General features: G+C 39.2%; 4 protein-coding genes across 4 annotated transcripts; 2 read left to right on the top strand and 2 right to left on the bottom strand. All coding sequences in view use genetic code 12, as the record gives it.

The window, feature by feature from the left end:
- The first annotated feature begins 3,225 nt into the window (after positions 1 to 3,225).
- RJT20DRAFT_129501 (uncharacterized protein) lies at positions 3,226 to 4,778 on the top strand. Its single transcript, XM_064917517.1, has one exon. It carries the CDS (start codon positions 3,379 to 3,381, stop codon positions 4,522 to 4,524), a length of 1,146 nt encoding a protein of 381 aa, XP_064772959.1. The 5' UTR covers positions 3,226 to 3,378; the 3' UTR covers positions 4,525 to 4,778.
- A 2,184-nt stretch (positions 4,779 to 6,962) lies between these two features.
- HIT1 (Hit1p) lies at positions 6,963 to 7,826 on the top strand. Its single transcript, XM_064920524.1, has one exon. The coding sequence runs from the start codon at positions 7,091 to 7,093 to the stop codon at positions 7,667 to 7,669; it is 579 nt and encodes a 192-aa protein (XP_064772958.1). The 5' UTR covers positions 6,963 to 7,090; the 3' UTR covers positions 7,670 to 7,826.
- Positions 7,827 to 14,454: 6,628 nt separating this feature from the next.
- Positions 14,455 to 15,453, bottom strand: CGR1 (Cgr1p; the record flags this gene model as incomplete). Its single annotated transcript, XM_064921744.1, has 1 exon — positions 14,455 to 15,453. The coding sequence occupies one exon, from the start codon at positions 15,451 to 15,453 to the stop codon at positions 14,455 to 14,457; it is 999 nt and encodes a 332-aa protein (XP_064772957.1).
- A 1,734-nt stretch (positions 15,454 to 17,187) lies between these two features.
- On the bottom strand, positions 17,188 to 18,520 carry RJT20DRAFT_53023 (cell proliferation protein). The gene has a single exon (XM_064920525.1). The coding sequence runs from the start codon at positions 18,430 to 18,432 to the stop codon at positions 17,341 to 17,343; it is 1,092 nt and encodes a 363-aa protein (XP_064772956.1). The 5' UTR covers positions 18,433 to 18,520; the 3' UTR covers positions 17,188 to 17,340.
- Positions 18,521 to 19,750: the final 1,230 nt, after the last annotated feature.

The following is a 19,750-nucleotide window of genomic DNA, read 5'->3' as shown; positions in this document are numbered from 1 at the left end:
ACGGAGTGCAAATAGACACAGTGGAAATTGAACATCTCTACGACTACGACACTACGACGGTTTGCGGGAAGCAAGCCACTGCCTTTTTTTTCGTTGAAAGGGACCTACCTAAAGTGTATATCCATTTTTTCAAGATGCTTGTTTCAACAGAGTCGAGCACTACACGTTGATATACGAGTTGACTACTTCAGGAACTTGAAGGCTATCATCTACCTCCAATAGACAATCTGATAATATCTGAAATTAGTGCATAGATCTGATTTTTCGATTGTATCGACTGGGTCCCTTTTCTATGGGTGAACCGTAATACATTATACGACTGGCGATTTCGTCCACAAATTGAGCGGTTTTACAGAGCTGGACCTCTCCTGACCAAAACCTTAAAACCCTCAACTCTAGTCCAGATTCAAGGCTGGCAAGTCTATGTAATACTTTCCCCCAGATGAATTGCCTAAAAAAGAAACGTCTCGAAATACGCCTGGGATGAGGAAGCGTATGTGGTAGAGTTTGCTAGATGAAAAGGGTAGAGCCAGGCATTGATAGGAGTACCTTTGCAAAATAATATCTGTAGATTTAGATTGTAGAAATAAAGGATCGTTAAAAAAGGGGAGGTCTGGCTTGGATAATTGGTATTATTATGTAACACCACTAACAACAGCGTCCCCAATGTAGCACAAAGATGAATGGTAATAATAGTTTTGTAATTTACCCGTTGGAAATGTGACCGCAAATGAAGCTCTATTTCCTGTTTCGGATAGTTCCGAGTTTTCAAGCAGAGCCCCTACGTGCGTGCAACAAAAATATCCTCAAGTTAATTTCAAATTGGCTTATTGGTGCGTTCCTGGGTGTGCATATACTACAATGACGATCCATAACCCATATGGAGGTCCAAAATTAGAATATTATTACTGTTAGAGAGTTGACGACACAAAGTCTCAAACTATGTCCAACTAAAGCGGAACCAGAGAGGCAGTTCTCATAGGTTAATTATGATCTCAAACAATGCTAGCGCAGTGGCGTGGTTACCATTTCACATCAAAGAAAGGAGTGAAGCAGCCAGGTTGTTATGTGGATTATGATTCCGTTTTAGAGTCTCTGCTTCCAAGAGTTTGAGCTCTATATTGTCACCAACAGTACATTCGGATGTGGGTAATGTACATATTTTCTCACCAGAATCCGATCCGAGAAGTGCCCCCCCATTTGGAATAAAATCCTTGCGATCTAGTTCCAAAGAGAGAGCTCCAACGGTAAAATCCATGACTTGTGCTGGGTGCAAGAACTAGGCAGAAAATCGATTATCATGCTTGTCGTTTATAGGTGCTACAATGGTTTGTTACGGAAGGCACAAATACAGAATTTACACGTATACTGGAATTACGTAAACACATTCACTTACCGCAAAAGGGATCGAATTGCTTAGTTTTATTTTTTTAGGTTGACTTGGAAAGCGGTTGACTTGCTGTTGGCTCAAAAGTTTTTAGTTATCTTGATGAATATAACGCAAGCTTACACATTCACACAACCAGAGGGAATAAAAAAATTAAAACGGTTATTTCCGCATTGATTATTTGGTAGGCAGCACTGTACGTAGGACTTTTCATATGATCAGAAAAGCATTGTTAAAAAGCCAGGTTGTATGTATGCGCGAACTCTAAATTGATACGTATTCATTCAAGCGTCGTAATGGAGGAGTTTCGGGACTCCTTTTTGAGCCTAAATATCATAAAAGCTGACGCAGGCATCTTTGACGCGCGGTCGTTTCACTACCAATATGGCGAAGCACAGAAGGCACTTTCTTGGCTAACTTGGCTTACTTACACTAGAGGAAACAAAAAGAAATTTTTACAGCAGGCCTACATTCTGAAGGATTGGTGCTGGATTGTATGATCTCAAAGATTGGCAGAGCTCCAAGCAAAGCAAGAATGCGTTGTAGAAAAGCTTAATGACGTTCTGTAATTAAATGGTAAGGAACTAATAAGACCACTTAAGGAAAACTGTGCATGAATAATCCGTCCGGGAAGATGAGAGGTAGCTAATTATCCAGTAATGGTGAAACCTCTGCTCATCCATCCTTACCATAGATAATATTCACCTAATGACTGTGATATTATTACAAATGGAAAGCTCGTAAGTCGAAATATGCGTACTATGTGGAACCTTTCTATTTCTGTAGATAGTAAGAACCATCATTACATACAAGAAGACGTGCACCGATTGAACAAAAGAAAATAATGAATGCATTTCCATTGAGCCTCCTAAAACTTCCCACAAGTTTTCACCAGTTTGAGTGACGAAATAGAGTTATATACAAGTGCGACATATAGCAGAGGTGTGTGCAGCTATGAGCGTCCTTGCCTCGGGTTGAACCTATACTGGCGGGTGTCTGTTGAATACGTTTGAATTAGAGGCTTGCAGAAAAAATGTAGCTAATAGATTAGACAGGGCAGGCGTAGTACCGTCTTTGACTGTAGACGAGGACAGGGTGGTGGAATTGATTTCACATGGCTGAGGCACCATTCCTCTGCAAAAGCATCAGACGCCTTCGAGTCCAAGGGAACGTATTAGTTTACACCCAAGAGCCTGAATTATTCTTAAGTGCTTTTGAAAAGCTAAAAAAGCAAGAATAACAGCAGACGTGTAAGTATCGAAAGCTGACCGAAATTTGATAGTTAATGTCATCGGTGAATTTTATTAGAGAAGGACTCAAAAGGTTAGTTTGGGGGGACTTTATGATTTGATTTGCATTGCATTGTACGCAAGTCCTATTATGCTTTGGGGGATTGAAAAGAAACTTCAAAAATTTTGGACTGTAAGTTACACAAGAGAGTATTTTCTTAGTCACTTCAATAAAACATTGTTCCCATTGAAATGGATATTAGGGATGGGGCATGACAAGCAGGACTATTTCTCAACTCATTAGCCAGGAGCTGCAGGAGCTGCAGGAGCTGCAGCACTTATTGGCAGAGGAGATGGCGTGTACTTACCATTTATTGTTTGTTTGAGGAAAAAAAATATTCTGGCCAATTTTATTTTTAATTTTTTGAAGTGCCACCTAATGTTAGAAAGTGCATCAGTGCTTGAGAAATGGAATACAAAGTTTAAAACTGTAATATGCAAGAATGGATTAGCTCTAATTTATTAATTTATTTTTTTCAGAGGTATTTTATTTTTTGGTGCTGTTATTTTTGGTTTTCGATTTGAACTATAACATGTACATATTTCACAACCAAATATATAACTATAACAAATCCATATTAAACTAGAACAGGATTTATATATATAATAGCAAATTGTGAAGTTCACATTTTATACATTCGAGATTCAGTATATCAACTGTAATCGTTCTTGCATTGAAAATCCATATAACTCATCCATAATATGAGAGATCAATCGTTTTATGTGAATAACTACGTGAAGTTGGTCTGGGTGATCATGGGAGAGACCCATTCTAACAGTAAAAGGTCTATAAAGAAGTTCCACGACTTTAACAACAGATATGGATCGTTTATTAGACAGTTGATCCACAATTCCCAACTAAGCTGCACAAACTTATTAATTAGCATTTACTACCTTCACAAATATTACCACTGCAATGAAATACTTAAGTTGGATTTACCAGTTGAAGACGATGGTGACAACATGGCAGTATACTTGGTTGTGATGGCACTTGTGCTTTCCAACAAGTCCTTTGACGACCAATCCTACACATTGAAGACTTGGTTAACTATTATTAATAGCACCATCTCTAATAACTGCCAAGACGAGGAGTTAATTAAGGTTAACTTGAGTTTGTTGAACTACTTGGAAAGCTATTTCTTGAGCTGTCTTAATTACAAGTTGTCTTTTAACAAACTTTCAGAGGATACACACTTCTGGAAAATCTTGGCAAACTCTCGTGTCTTCAAGTTGCTGAGTACAATCATCCAAAGCTTAAAGAGCTTGGTAGTTGAAGAAGAGACACCGTATGATATCTATTCTAACTTCAGTGCAATTGCAAGCTACATTGCTTCTCCATCTACAACTCCAGTCTCCGAGAAGGTTCCTGTTACTTCATTCATTCCACAAGCAGTTCCTGTCATGCCAGTATTTCAATATCAATACTCCAAACCACTTGCTGCTTTGGATTACAGGACGCCAACCTTGTCGTCTAGCTTCAGCTCACCATCCGTCTCAAGAGACCCATCCACATGTAACTCCTCGAAGTTCTCATACACTAGCACTAATACAAATAAGTTGGTCAAGGGTATCTATTCTCCTTTAACACCTTTGACTCCTTACAATGACGATCAAACGAATTATTACGCTTCTTCTATCAAGAGAAGAAAATTTAACCACGTTAATTGCTGTCACAACTGGGTACAACTGCAACAGCAGCATGAACCTCAACAGATGACTGTAGTTCAACAACCATACATCACTTCCAATGCAATGGCTCCTCCTGCCTTGCCATACTACTATCATCCACAACAAATTCCTCAATTTCCTCACCTCCCAGCAGTTCAACAGAACCCATTCTGGTCTTGAATATGAGGGATAGAGATATCTGCATTCACTTAATTTATTTTCCAATTTTGCATCTTTAATTTCTACTACAATAGAGAAAGGTACCCTTCAGTACCACTTTTTAATTTATAACGACGTTACGATAATAGCTTACATAAAAGTCTGTTATTCTGGGTTTAAAGGTTTAGGTTCTGGTTAAACACATTCAGTTTATAAAAAGCATATACACAATAAATGGGCATTCACTTAATCAATTTTTACCGTAATCACTCTAATACCTAAAATTTATAATGTTTTTGTTAAATACTAATTGAAACCTGAAACTGAACTGTCACTGCAGTGCTTAGTATTCTATTTGAGAACTATAGTTGAAATTGCTGCAATTCGCAGTTCTGAGCTAAGACTGAAATCGGTTTCGTGTAACATTAGTGCACAAGTGCACAAGTGCACCAAAAAGTTATATTTCGCAGCGCCTGCATGGAGAATAAGGTTTACATGTATTATTTTTGCTTATTTAAGCTTTGCAACTAATTGCATGCAACTGTTCACCTAAAGAATTGAAGGCTAGAGTAAGGTAAATGACCTTAACAAATGGATTCTGTGAACCTAACCGGGCCAATAACAGAAACCACCTAGCCCATGAGGGGTTAAAAGCCAGAATGAAATAATAGTGAAACTCAACTGTTCTGTTATAGTGGGGCTTAACATAGAAGTTTCAGAAGTTTATGTGGGGACAGGGACATGCTTGGTGTTAAAAGATTGGGAAAGTCACTTTCTGGTTGTAAGTGACTGCAACGAAGAGAAACCGGCTATACACAGGATTCCAAAACCTCTTTGTCTACCAGAAGTTGTGCCATTGTCATTGTTATTTTTGTACCATATTTTTCTATGGGGGGCTATAATGCGGAATATGAAATATGAAACACGTACTAGCACATTTAGCAAGTGGTTACAAGTTTACGAGAAAACGATAAGAAATGTAAAATTATTTACTAACTTCAGCGTCACACTTCTCTTGGATCTATGCCGCTAGTTGTAAGGGAACAAAGAACTTGTATGTGAGCAAGTGTAACTCCGCTACTATTATTCCTTTTGCGTAAGTGTAAATTTTACTTTTTGAGCATTACGAAACAAATGCATTTTACGTCTCACCATTTTTATATGGCACACGTTTATTTCTAGAATAGATACCCATCAAATCCGCTTAAAAACAAGAGATTTTCGTGGATGTATGCTTGACCGTCAATAAACGGAGATGACAAATAATGGGAAGATTACAAAATTTCCTTCTAGACGGGGCTGAGAAAAAAACAACGCTTGAGTAGAGAAAAGGAAGTTGATGCTACCGGCTAAACATAATAAACTAAGGAGCCCTTACACTTCACCAATATCAGTACCATGTATTGCCGACCCCCAGTTTGGCAAATCTTCACCCCAATTACAAAACCGACCATACTGATCTATAATCAGGTGGATCAGTGCCAAAACCAATTCAAGAAAATCTTCTAGCTAGAATACCCTCAAGACGTAAGCTCTGGCATCGACTGATGACGTATTTAAACTTTTTTAATGGGGTTGACTGTAAGTGGTTATACAATTCCACAAATGCTACACCAGGCAAGCATGTACCGTTTAAGGGTTACATAGCATGCAGACGTACATAACATGCAAAAACGTTCGGTATTGGAAATATTCGCTCATCGATTAATTACAGGTTAGGCTCATTAAAATATTGTTTTTTTTTATACTTGAGTATATGTAATTAAGAGTATTTTTGAGACATCTTGGCCCCAAGCATAACTTCTTTTTTGAGCTGTAGAAGTAATTTATAACGAAAACGGTAATACCGGCTCGCAATTGTATGAGAAGCCTTAACGTTTGTAGTGGGAAGTTACATTTTCTTCGAAGATACTTCGCTTAACTGCGGTTTCCAGAAATGGAATATCGTTATTGCATAAGCACCCCCAACTTTCTTCCGATATAGATTTACGTCAGAAATTTCCAACGGTGCAAGCTAAAGGTGCGGGTATTGACGTCCCCTGTTCCATTTGCTCACAAATCAATGTACTAAAATAGCTGAGGTCGTTTGTACTGTTATGATAAGACGAATTTCATTGGTGGTGATTGCTTGCATTATTTACAAAGTTAGCGTCTGCAACTCGCAACAACAATGCAATGTCGCAGCTCCCCCAGATTTTGCAATTCAGACATCGAAATGTCGGAGACGACATAACTAGTGCAATGATCCGCGTACCAATTACCCTCCTTAAATTCTACATGCCTCTAATTCCTTTAATTATTCAGGTGGATCGACCCCCTGCAAGCTTCTAATTTACACAGCCTTTAATTACCATGAGCCAAGGCAAACCCTCATTTCACAACGTTTCAAACTGTTGCACAGTGTTCACACGTCTCATGGCTTCTTTGTTGCAACGTTCCGTTTCAGTGCCCGTGCATATACAGGACCGCTAGTTTATTCTACGTACAGGCACCAAAGCTCATCTGAAAAATAATTTTAAAGTCAATTGATTGTAAATTGAATTGGTGCTGCTAATCGAACAAGAAATAGCAAAGAGCAAGTACAGAGATGAACCGAAGTAAGTTGGGACAATGTACGATATGCAGAGAAAATGTAGCCAAGTACAAGTGCCCCAAATGCGATGTGGTGTACTGCTCGATTCCGTGTTTCAAAGATGTTAGACATACCGATAGACACCTTGAAAGCGAAGAACAGTCTAAACAACAGCAGGATAAACAATCACAGAAAATGCAACTTCTGAAAGAGGAAGAAGGTGACAATATAGTTGAAAGCTCCGAGTTGCCTACGAAAACACCAAGCTCAATAGCGCCTATAGGGAGTGCAAAGGGTGCAGAAGAAAATCAGTCCCATGAAACTGAAATCTTTCAGAAGATTGTGAGTGACCCGCAAATACAAGGGATGCTTAAAATCAAGTCGCTTCAGTTTCACTTGCTAACGTTAATCAAAATACTAGACGATCCCACCTTGTTCAAATCATCCAATGACCAAATACTTACACATGAAAATAGACTTTCGATTATGAATTTGAAGCTCAATGATTTACGAGTGGGTGGCATCGAAGAAAATGAACTAGTTGAGGAATTCATATCCAGGGTAATCGAGTTGTACGATCACCATTTCGTCTAGGTATGTTCCATTGAACCCTGAAGAAAATGATGAAACCGAATAGATTTTCATAAGCATTTTAGTATATTAATCCCGATTTGTAATGTTTGTCGTATGAGAAACTATAACCGGGTGGTACCAATATAGTCGGCAGGGAAATACTACATGTAACCGAGTTTACAGTGTATCCCTCTTCATATAATATCGGTTGTATTAAAAACACTCATAGAGGGAGGTTGCAGGTTGGTGCTTGTGCCCAACTTATGGTGCATTCAGGTTGGGAGCCTTAAATCATTAATAGAGCCTTTCCACAAACTGTTATTTCCTATTTGTCATGTCTTTGGCTTGCTGCAACATTGGAGTAAATCACCATTGTTCTTTAGTCCGCCCGTTAGAAGCGGTGCACAGTCTCTTCCCCACAACCAAAAAAGTATATGCTAGAATAGTTAGGGTAGTTTCAGGACTGCAATGTCAAATGACATATACGTTATTCATGCCGGAATATTTTCTGTATTGTAATGGCAGCTGGTTTAGTACATTCTCTATCTATTTGGCATTGTTTGCATGTTTGAACATGCCAGTAGCAGACTAAGCAAGTACTCCGAGCAACTCCAAACTCAAATATCTCTGGTTGTGCATAATCTCACACCCTTACCACTTCATCGTCTTGAATGAAACCATTGCATGCGCTACGGAAAGCCAGGCAGCAACCTACTCAATAGGAAACATTTCAATTTACATTAGACTTCACTGTTGAAGGGCCCATTCCCGCCTATTGTAGCCTAGATAGGAACAATTATCACCAACACTAACACACTACGGCTCCTTGCATTAATTACCATCCCTTCATTCCCATACAACCATTTACACTATCAGCACTATGCTTAATTGCCAATAATTTTTATAGAGTATGCACAAGCGCGCCAGACAACATTATTCTGCATAACCTGGCATAGAAGCGTATGCTGCAACAATATTACACCAGACTCATACAAACTAGTAATCATATGCCGAGATGCAGGACCGCTTAACCTTAATTGCAACATGACGCTGCAAGAGTATTTGCATTGGAAACTCATCAGCATCGACCTTCCAGAAGACTTAAGCGTCCCTGCTTAGAAGGCCGTCGTATCTCTTAGCTTCGATTCGGTATCGGTCGACTGCGAAAATCCTATTTACAACCACTCGCCTTTGTTAGGCCAGGTAACGCATCAACACTCTAATTACCTTTGAGGCTGGGGGATTTTCGTCCACTCTCAGGTAATTCACCGCCTCAAGAGGCGTTAGTCAGAACTTTCTAATGGTTCAGGCAGCGCCTGTAACTTTCAAGGCTCCGCTCACAGCAGCAGAATGCACAACTTTAGGCTGAACAGAAGTGAGCCTCTTGGGTGACTTCAACGGTTAAAAACTCTAAAGTGACGTTTCAAGAGCTCCTCTAGAAGTAGTCAGCAAAGACCAGGCTTTGCATTTGATGCTGTGAAGGATAACACACAACGCGTCTCACCAATAGACGCAGTCTTCTCTGATACCAGGAAATCGGGTGGACTGGAGATTGTTTCTCTGTTTGACGGAATGGACTTTCAGTATCCACATCAAAGGATAAGTTTGCACATAATTTATAGTTTAGGGGTTCCACTTCTGCTAGGCTCCCAACGAGTTTTATTTTATCAGATGTATTATTCGGTAGTTTGGCACGATTAAGGCATTTCTTTTGTGACAGGACAATATTTTCGCCATTGCGTTGCTGTTCAAACATCGATGTCAACTCAGAAATTTGAGATCCTCTAGGGCTACCCTAGGTAGGAATCGACTTGGCTTCAAAACGACAACCAATAGACTTGGTGGATTCATCTATGTCGAATGATCTATGCTGATATCCTGAGATGCTATAGAAGAGCTGGTCTTGATTGTCTTGCTGGACGTTGTTGCATCAAAATCTACAACAAGAATAAGTTACTTGATTAATCTAGCACGCCTCTGGGATGGTGTGATCGCAGTCTCGGCATCAGCCAAATTATTTTAGAACCTTCAGTCGACTTAGAGTCGTTTCAGACTTTTGTGGGCCTAGACTGTTTTGAACTTCACGAAAGTTATTAGCCATTCTCAATGGACGAGCGCCGAACCCCTTCGTCACAGTTCTGGACACTTCTGGTGTAGTAGGTTCTATAGCTCTAGATTCAGCAAAGTGTTCTCTTAATGTGACAGGCAGCACCTAATCACATAATCCAAATCCAATTGCACCAACAACACATTCAACAACCACTCTTGGGAATATATTTGGATAGATAGCAAAATATCTGGTTGAGGTAAGAGCATGACTAACCTTTCTCTGAGCACAACAGAGAACTCATTGCTATTAAGTTGTTGATTGTCACCTTGACTGGCATTCATTTGCAATAATGGAAACTTGGAGATCTTATCGAAAAGAGTATCTGAATCCACATCGGAACTGTTGAGAGAAAGGAGGAATGATTATCAAAGATTGCAAGTCTGCCACGAGCTTCATAGAAATGAGGTCATGTGGAGCAACTAGCGAAGAAAGAGAATCGTTAGAAAGGGCTTTTGAGGACATGTCCTAGAAACGAAGAGAAACCACACATTGAGTGAGAACATCCTACATCATCAGTGGCTACAGTAGTACTGATTGTATCAACTGACAAGGTGATGTTTGTTAACGATTTTTGTGATTCTTTGCGTAATACGATTCCAAATATCCTATTTCTTTGCAAGACCTAGAGTCTGTGCGCGTGTCACTAATATATCGCAGATTGATCATAATTGTTGTAAAGTCTTCATATGGGACCACTGTTCGTAACTATCAAAGAGCATATTATTATTGATCCATTCAATGTAATCAGTATAATTCTTAGGATAAATAAACGTGTCCATGTCAACAAAAAATGAAAGTTGACAAATCTTATTGGGAATTCGTTAATGTAACTTTAGTCTATATATGATAGATGAAGAATGACCTCGTTAATCGGTGGTAGTTACTAGGAAATAGCACAGCTTTTAAAGATAAAAATCACATTCCTTGTTTGTTTCTTTTGTAGACTGTGTTCAATGCACGTTAAGGCATTTTTATTTAAGAGATTATTTATCCTATGAATGGCCGACATACTTGTGGTACTGTATCAGTGGTGTGATTTGAAGGCATCTACTATGTAGAGTATTTTTAATTAACAGTTTGCACCGTTCTACTTTAAAAATAAGTGATAGACTACTCAAATCGCAAATTGGGTACATAGCAAATTTCTCCCGAGAGTTTTTACTAAATATTCGTAAGTGAAAACGTAGAACATCTTCCAGCAGTTAAAAGAATATGGAAGTAAACCCATAACATGGCACAGCGGAACAATCGAATGTTTAGGAGCGCATTTTTAACAAGAGAGACGCGAACAATCAAGTTAAAATAAACAATCCTGTCTGTGGAATAGAATGGTTTGTTTATCTAAAACAAATGACTCAGAGCTCAAATCGAATATCGTATTTGTAGACAGTATTATTCAGATGAATGTCGCACCTCTTCTTCGAACATCTAAATCCTTCCAGTATAATTTACGGGGCCGATAAATGTCGCAGCATTGTCGTAGAATGACCAATTCTCAGTGTTTTTACTGTATAGCTATGTATATTATTAACGATATACAGTTAAGCATATTCTTCTCCTACCTACTTTCAAACAACCGCAGTCCGTCTTTCCATAATTGCCAGCATATTGTAAATTACAGTTTTTAAAGCTTTTGCATTTGCCAGGTTGATAACTGGCACATATGTGCGCTCTTTTAACTGCCGCTGAATTTGGACTTGCAAAGAACTCGTCATTACTCGCCCGTTCTAGTTCTTCCATAACTTCATCTACTGTTTCTGCAATCTCGGATTCACTATATTTGAGTTCTTCATCCTTAGAATGTTTCACATTTAAGGCAAGAGATTCCTCGTGATCTACTGCTTTGGCGAAGCTTTTAAGCTTTGCCTTGAGTTTAGTTGTTTTGGAGTCCTGCGGTACCAGTTCGGAGTGAAAAGTGCTCGGATACTCTATATTCATGGATAGTACTGGCACCTCTAGCCTCAAATTCCGAGGGACTAAAGGATCGATAGGCCACACTTTCATGGTTTGTATTCACACTGAAAATCAAAATCAAGGGGACTTTTACCCTTTTGTTCTACTGGAGATTTCTGTTCTCCATGAGTCCCCCTTAGGACACCTGCGTTATCGTTTAACAGATGTGCCGCCCCAGCCATATTGCATCGGATATAGCATCTTGTAGGCTTATGAAATTGTCACTTTGGTTGAGATCTGGACGGTTAGCCTTAAGTTTGACATAGTTCCCTGTACCGTCTATACTGTAAAATACTCCGTTTACGTTGTATGTCACCCCTAAATATTTGGCTGTAATTATCTGTTCCAAAGTGTAATTGTCAGGAAATTCTTCAATTTTTGCAAACTTTTGAATAAGATCCTTGACAGCATTATCGAAGTTGGTACTACTATTATTTTGACTGTTACACATCGCTGCTGTTAACAAGAATAATAAAAGTGTGGTAAAAGAACCTTATGTAAGCGACATTTAATCTGATTTTAGAAAGTACCGTATCGAGCCTGAACCTTCAACTAACGATGTAGGAATTTGCGATACCCAAAACAATATCTTCAAACGATGAATTTCGGACCAAAGGGTACTACGGGTCTCTTATACAATGACAAATAGTTCACATCGCGGGAGAAGAGTATGAGGAATTTAGTTCTTCAGGAACGCGTCTGGTTAGCGATACGGAATTTGGTTGGACTCTTCTGGTTTGGCATCCGGAGAAACCTTCTATGGTATGGTTACGGACCACAGAATACAATTGGCTTTTTTAAGTTTTTGTACAGAATGGACCATGTTCGCACCAACCCATCAGACTTATATGTGATTATTCCGTATCTTTGTCTGACTACGATAAATGAGGTTTGTACGACGTGTTCCATTTTTCTATTCGAAGCCATTTATGTTCATCGGCTAAGCCAATCTGGAATGTTGTTCTGGATATGTGAGGTATAGTGTGAGCAACTTCTTTGTACCGCTCGGCTTTGTATTATAAGCAATTGTTTTCAATATGTAGCAGTTCAAAAACACTCTGAGGTCATGCTGGTTAGAGGTGGCAGATTGACCGATATACTATACTGGATGGCTGCCTCGTGTCATCAGGTAGTGAAATCATTCCGCCGATTCAGTAAATATTCATGTTTGGAATTGAGCCTAGCATTTTGAACCCTGTGTTGAAATGATGCAACAACCGAAATTGATTATCATAAGCCGTTGTTAGTGTATTAGGCCTGATTATTCAAGTGTTTCTAGCAAGAAGCTACAAACTATCTGGTGCCGTTGCAGAGAGAATACTACATATAACATCAAGTTTTGCAGCCTATATTACAGAACAATTCTAGTAATTATTCCACCTAGAAAGAGAGGTTAAGAGCTTCAGTGGTCCCAAGCGAGCTTACTCCAGCATTGGAGTATATCACTATTGCTTAGTTTGTCTGTCCGTTCTAATAAGAATGTGGAGTCTATTAAAAACAACTCATATATGGCAACTTTGGCGTGTTACCATTGTGGCAGCCTGTCAATCCACCGTTCAGCAAGAAGATCAGCCAATAACCCGAAGTGCAATCATGATGGAAACTGCCAAACTTGACTCTCTGTCCAGGTGTGGTTGACGCCAGAAAGTCCTCTACTCACTGTTGATCAACCTGAGGGCTAATATGTACTAACTTTACAAGGAGTGTCTTCATTGCTATTTGGCGTTGAAAGGACCTTTCATATTACAATTACAACCACTTCGTACTTCTTGGTTCCTCTACTTGGTATCTATTTCAATTCACAGTAGTATGTCTTCCTTTACATGGCAATTTACATCTGCAAAACCTTCAACATAAGTATCATCATTAACTGACAGAATTTCACCTAGTCCTTGAATATCAACACAGTCCAACCATGTATCATAATCAAATATAGTATTGAGTCTAGGAGTTATACTATATTTATCTTCTATTTGCCAATTATTGGTATTAGCTGTTGAAGTCCTTACGTATTCGCTAAATGCCGTGATTTTAGAGACAAAGGAGTCGGGGATAGCAATAACATGAGAGTGAAAGTGTGACAGGAGCAGTGCCAAACTATAATTAATGATAGTAAAGCATATGATAACATTAGATACGTTATGAATGAGTATCACAGGGTGATGTATTTAAGAGTCGGCTAACCATAACCTTTACTATATGCTTTTATTAGCTATTAGTACATACTACGATAGTACTTATGGCGTGGAAGTTGAGTAGAGAAAGTGTACTTTCAATATAAAGTATTTAAATTTCAAACTTTATATTGTATTATTGAGTTCCTTATATTGACCAGCAGTCTCTATAATTATAGTTATTCCTAGCGGTATTTCTATTCGGTTATTTCCTAGAATGAATATCCGGGAAGTAACCTAATTCGATATTATACTTACATCGGTCACTCTTAAATATCATACAACAATGCTGCGTAGAAAGGCAAGTATTAGAGCAATTTATTGTTCTGAGATAGACGCTAGAGAAGTGAATTGAATCAACTAATCAACTTGCTTCTTAGCTTTAAAAGCATAGTGAGGTTTGTCTCAGAGTATCACTTAATTAGACTTCTGACATTCTGATATTGTAATGCTACACTGATGAGGTTCCTCGGATTCTTCAGGCGTAAGCTTTCCACTGATTTAGCATAATCATTAACTGGGAACTTGTATACTCTATAAGATTCTAACCATGTTTTCTATTTCAAAATTCAAACCTTACCACCCCAGATGTTTTTGATTTGGCCGTTAATTGGCGAGTCCAACTTAACCCTGAACAAAAATCCTCCTAAGTCTCCAGTTTTATCACTAGAGTCAATAGCTGCATCTGGATCGTCCAATTGTGTGTGACCTGTTGTTATGAACAATTCATCGTTGTTCTTACCACCTGAAATGACGCAGGTGATTCTAGCGGCTGGAAGATGAATCTTGTTGAGCAATTGACCACTGGCATCAGCGTGATATACTGAGCTGGTGCTGAATACTGCACCATAGATATGGCCGTCCTTAGTCATTGTCATTCCATCTGGCTCTGGGCTTGCGAAATCCAGGTAGAACTTCTTTGTTTCTATGTGAGGTCTCTTATTGGTCAACTTATTAGTCTCGTAGTCGTAGTCAAACTTCCACACGGTAAATGTAAGTGAATCGGTCCAGAAGAGCGTCTTGTGGTCTTCACTGAAAGCCAACCCGTTGGCAATGAGAGTACCATCTACCATGGTTTCGACACTGAGATCATTGCAGTTGATTCTGTATAACTTTCCTTCTGGTAAAACACCTTCCTTTGCTGTAATTGGGAAATCGTTCATTAAACCAATCCAGAGATGTCCCCATGGATCAACAATACCGTCGTTAGATCTCAAACGGTGCTGAGTCTTTTCATCGTTAGGGTACTTGAAGAAATACTCGATTTCACCAGTTTTGAAATCTCCCAACGCTACACCCGTTTTACCACATACCAAAATGACGTCGTCTTTTGTAGTCAATGCAATAGCACCCACTGACTCGCCAGGAGTCTTCCATTTTATGAATTCATGGTCCTTGTCTGGAGCACTAGATGAGAGATGTACACGGTGGACTTCTCCTACAATAATGTCAACCCACAATAAAGTGTCGTTGGCTGGGTTGTAGGTTATACCCTCAGTCAACCTGCCTCTGTATTCAGGCAAAAATATGTTCAGCTGATCCAACTGAATGGACTCCAAAATAGTCATTTTGAAGCTTCGAGTTCCAAATAATTATTTTAGTTCTAAATTAATAAACTCTTTTGTGCGTTTCGATATACCTGATGGACCTTCCTATATGTTTTGAGCTGGAAAATCCGTACTTTTGTATAGAAACTGCGTATGTTTCAGATATTCTGATTCTTGTGATTACGATAGAGTAGTTTTTTTGTTGATTCCTATGCTTGTTGTATAACCTTCTGGTTTGCGATGTATGTGTACAAATACAGAAGAACTAGTTTAAGCGCACGGCAGTTTCGGCTAGGTCGAGAAATGGCAAACAAGAAGCTTCAAATCTTTAGTGATAGCCCGGTCGAAGTCTGAAGTCTACGTAGAATCAGTCCAAAAACTCTTATATCTTCTTTCTACGGATAAAACGGGAATACCTCTGTATTTAAGTTGGTAGTTTAAAAAAAATCGTCCGACGCTATAACCTTCTCCATGAAATTAGAATTGAAAAATAGAAATGTTTGCGTATTCGATTTAAAATTATCTACACGTCCTACGTACTACATATGTAACTGGAGATGCTAGTATGCATATGGACTTCTTTCGATACTAGATGCCGTTGACACCTAAAATCTAACTTTACTATAGCAAACCATAATTAAGCTTGCGATAGTCTTATGGTCCGATCTTTAACTCCACCCCAAACTTCTTAAACTTTTACCATGTCCTACCACAAATAGGAGTTCCACCCCTCCGTTGGTTCTATCCTATCTCCCACATCCCAAATCCTCCCTGCTACGACACGGCAAACTTATCTTCTACTACCGGAACTACTGCATCTCTGGGGTATCGTCGATGGTTGCGCCAGCATTACCTTTTTGGGAAACAGTTCCGTGCTCCTATAACATTTATTATTCTGGCGTTTTTTTATTCGATTTTTTTGCAGATGACTGTTCACGGCAATAGTGGTGTCTATTTGTAATGGCCAGCGGGGCAAAGGTGGTGAAGTAGCATAACGAAAGCCCCAGGTGGAAGTGTGAAAATAACGAGGCTTCTGTGAGATAATAAGGACATTTTTTGACAAAGGTGGGGGAGCCCTTGTAGTATAGTCCATCCAAGTTAAGCTGCAAAATGATGAGAAGTGTTTCATTCCTGTCCTCCACGGCACATTGGATAAGATTTCTAACACTTGTGGAGGAAAAGATAGTAGGAACTGCTTATCATGAATCCTCCACGAAAGAAGACATCCACACGTGTAAAGATATCAGCTGGCTTGTTTCAGAAGACATCCCGTTTGAACATCACGCTCAAACCATAAAAAATTCTCCTATTCTAATGACAAATTATCAAATTCACCACCAAACGGCCGAGAGAAGGCACCCTGAAATCACTGTTGCCAAGCGTTAATAGGGAGAAACTTCCCAATAGGGTATGTGGTCCGAGTTGGAAATTATTCGATTTGGCGGGAGAAGTGCCCACTTTCAGCCCCACCCCCATGAAATGCACCAAGCCTACCTTTATAGGAATGGTTTCCAGCTGTCAATAGAAGGTTCCCGTAAATACACAATTTCTCCATCTTTCCCCCACAACAATACGGCAAGGATACAACTTCAGGAAACATAGAGCAGCTATACCGAAAGCGTAGACTTCTAAATAGGGTATGAAAAACGGGGGTGGAAATGGGAATCTCCTCCACTGGAAGTGTCACTTGGGATCGTCCATAGCTAAAAGATGCTGTGGATTACCAGATATTAAAGCTACAAGGGTAAAAATGCCTGACCATATCCCCCAAATGATTTAATTTTGATGAAAGTTATTCATTAATTCTTGATCTAGTCTATAAAATGCCTATTCCTTGAAAACGGGGGGTCAAGGGGTTGTTTAATCAATAGTTTTCCAATATCACAAGATTCGCTGTTTCAAAGAATTTTACTCTGAAGTTTGTCTCAGGTCCTGTTGTAATTGTAATGTGTTCCATTCTCTTGCTAACTCTACCATAGCATCCGTGTTGATCGAGGCATCGACAACATCAAATGGGACTTGACTCTCGCTGTACTCTTTCTTTGCGAAACGTCCAACATTGGTCTCGTTGATTAGGCGGAACTCGTAGTTATCCTCGTCATCTCCCATAGTATCGATAGTTAAAAGTTCATGCCAGGTGAATAAAAGAGGATCGCTCTTTCTTGTGAACGGATTGACATCAACAATGTAAGTCTTAGTGAATGGCCTTGGGATATACACGTCAACAATATACTTGTCTAACCCTAATTCGGTATCAAGATTTGGAATAACTGTCTCATACATGAATTCCAGGATTCTCTTATTCAACTTGTCCTGCAAACTTTCGAGGAATATATAATGGTTCAAATCTCTCTGAGAAATACCGATGATCTTATGATCTTTGACGAAGACTCTAAACTCCAAGGCAGGGTTCACATCGAGCCATTTTCTAAGGACTAATTCATACTCTACGTCCTGTTTTGGCTTCTCTTCAGTGGCTGCAAATGGAAAGTCTAGGTCATCGACAATGTGGTCGGATGAGTTGAGCAATAAATAGACGTCATTAACATGGTTGCATCGTATAGTATTATCAGGCATCATCCATTTTGCATCTTTTGGTGCAGACCAGTTTAATTTGGGGGTTACGGCGCCTCCCAATTTCGTTATTTTGGATATTATGGTATCGTGTAAAGGCTTGAAATCGTTTACGGTGATATTTTTCTTTGTTTCAGATTCTGGATCGTGTTCTTCTTCCTGTTCAGAATCGTTCTCATCTTGTTCCCAATCGCTATATTCGTTATCACTGTTGAGCTCGATGTTCGACTCGTAATTATTAACTGCTGGGAGCTTGATGCTGTCACTAGCAAGGTATTCCAAGAACTCCTTTGGGAGAGGTCTTATGACCTCGGAATCCACCGTGTGGTCCTTAAGGTGGGGATACCACTTAGAATAAGAGCACGCTAAGATCTCCTCTGGCGATACCGAGATGTCCTCGAAGACAGTGTATTCTTGTTTAGTCATGGTTTGCTTTTCTAAAATTTTGCTATAAGAAAACGCCTCTACAAGTAAGTATAATGCTAAAGTAACCTATATGCTATATATATCAAAGCCGTTCTTTATAAGCCTTACAATACACTGGTAGAACATGGCAACTTCCATTTGCAATTGATGAAAAATGCAAAAAACCGATTTTTTGACTAATCATATTGGCCTGTGTATAAGCGAATAATTTTGGTAGACGAAAGAACCGCATTTGTAAGGAATATGACTAAACCCGCAATTGGCCTTGGGAAAGTAAGAGCATAAAGAAGAGGTGAGTTGAGACGTTGGTCAGCATGGTATAATGGAAGGGTGGTCGAGTTTATATGAGGAAGGTGAGATGTTAATGTGTGGTTGCAGAGGATGAGGGCGATCGCGAGTTTTCGTAATTGTCGGATATAGGTCATCTGTTATAGTATGGCTATACAGTAGATGACACTATAGTAAATGAATACTTATAGATTTTGCACCCATATTTAGAATACCACACTTGGCTAACTGGAATGATAAAGGGCTTGTAGATAGCATGACCCGTTGTAGCATGGCACTACAGTCACTTTTGGCACTGACAGTCTCACACATTCCCACTATCTTACTATCACTATTTATCAGAACATCAGCATTTACCTTCACTTTAATCTTACCAGTGCTTGTAGAATCCCTACAAAGGTCCCACTTCTTGCTCCTTTGTAATAATCACCAGCTCTTCGCAGCCCAGTAACCACTAGACCCTTCGTACTAACTACCAACTAGACTCTTCGCACAGCTACAACTGCTAATTCACTACCAACTTCATCATTACCACTTACCACTATGAGTCTCACTTTAACAACCTTGGCCTTCACCCTACCAACTCACTTAACTACTAACTAAAATAATGTGGAAGACTTCATTTTAACGTTAAAGACTTGTAGTGACCTCACTAAATTAATAAGTCTCTCACCCTCATATTCTACGGCAGTGCTACAAATTAATATATAAACATTGGTTTGGTCATAAGGAACGATGTCTAATAATGCTATGGTACCTATTTTTGCAAAAGTACTCAGTAACTGGCCAGCACAAAACGATTCTCACTACCACTAAGCTACCACTAAAGAAAAAACAGACCTCACAAATTACCACCACTCTCACTAATACACCAACGACTACCCTCACTAAATCGACTACTGTCACTAAACTCTACTTCCCTCACTAAAACTACTGCCCTCACTATATCAACTAACAACCACCAATCTCACTAATACAACTAACTACGACTTCCACTAAAACAAATACCAACTGTATTCCCTCACTAAAA

This window comes from Scheffersomyces xylosifermentans (genome assembly GCF_036884685.1).
Source record: "Scheffersomyces xylosifermentans strain CBS 12540 chromosome Unknown RJT20scaffold_6, whole genome shotgun sequence".
In the NCBI taxonomy this organism is placed as follows: Eukaryota; Fungi; Ascomycota; class Pichiomycetes; order Serinales; family Debaryomycetaceae; genus Scheffersomyces; species Scheffersomyces xylosifermentans.
This window is presented reverse-complemented; position numbering and strand designations above follow the sequence as displayed.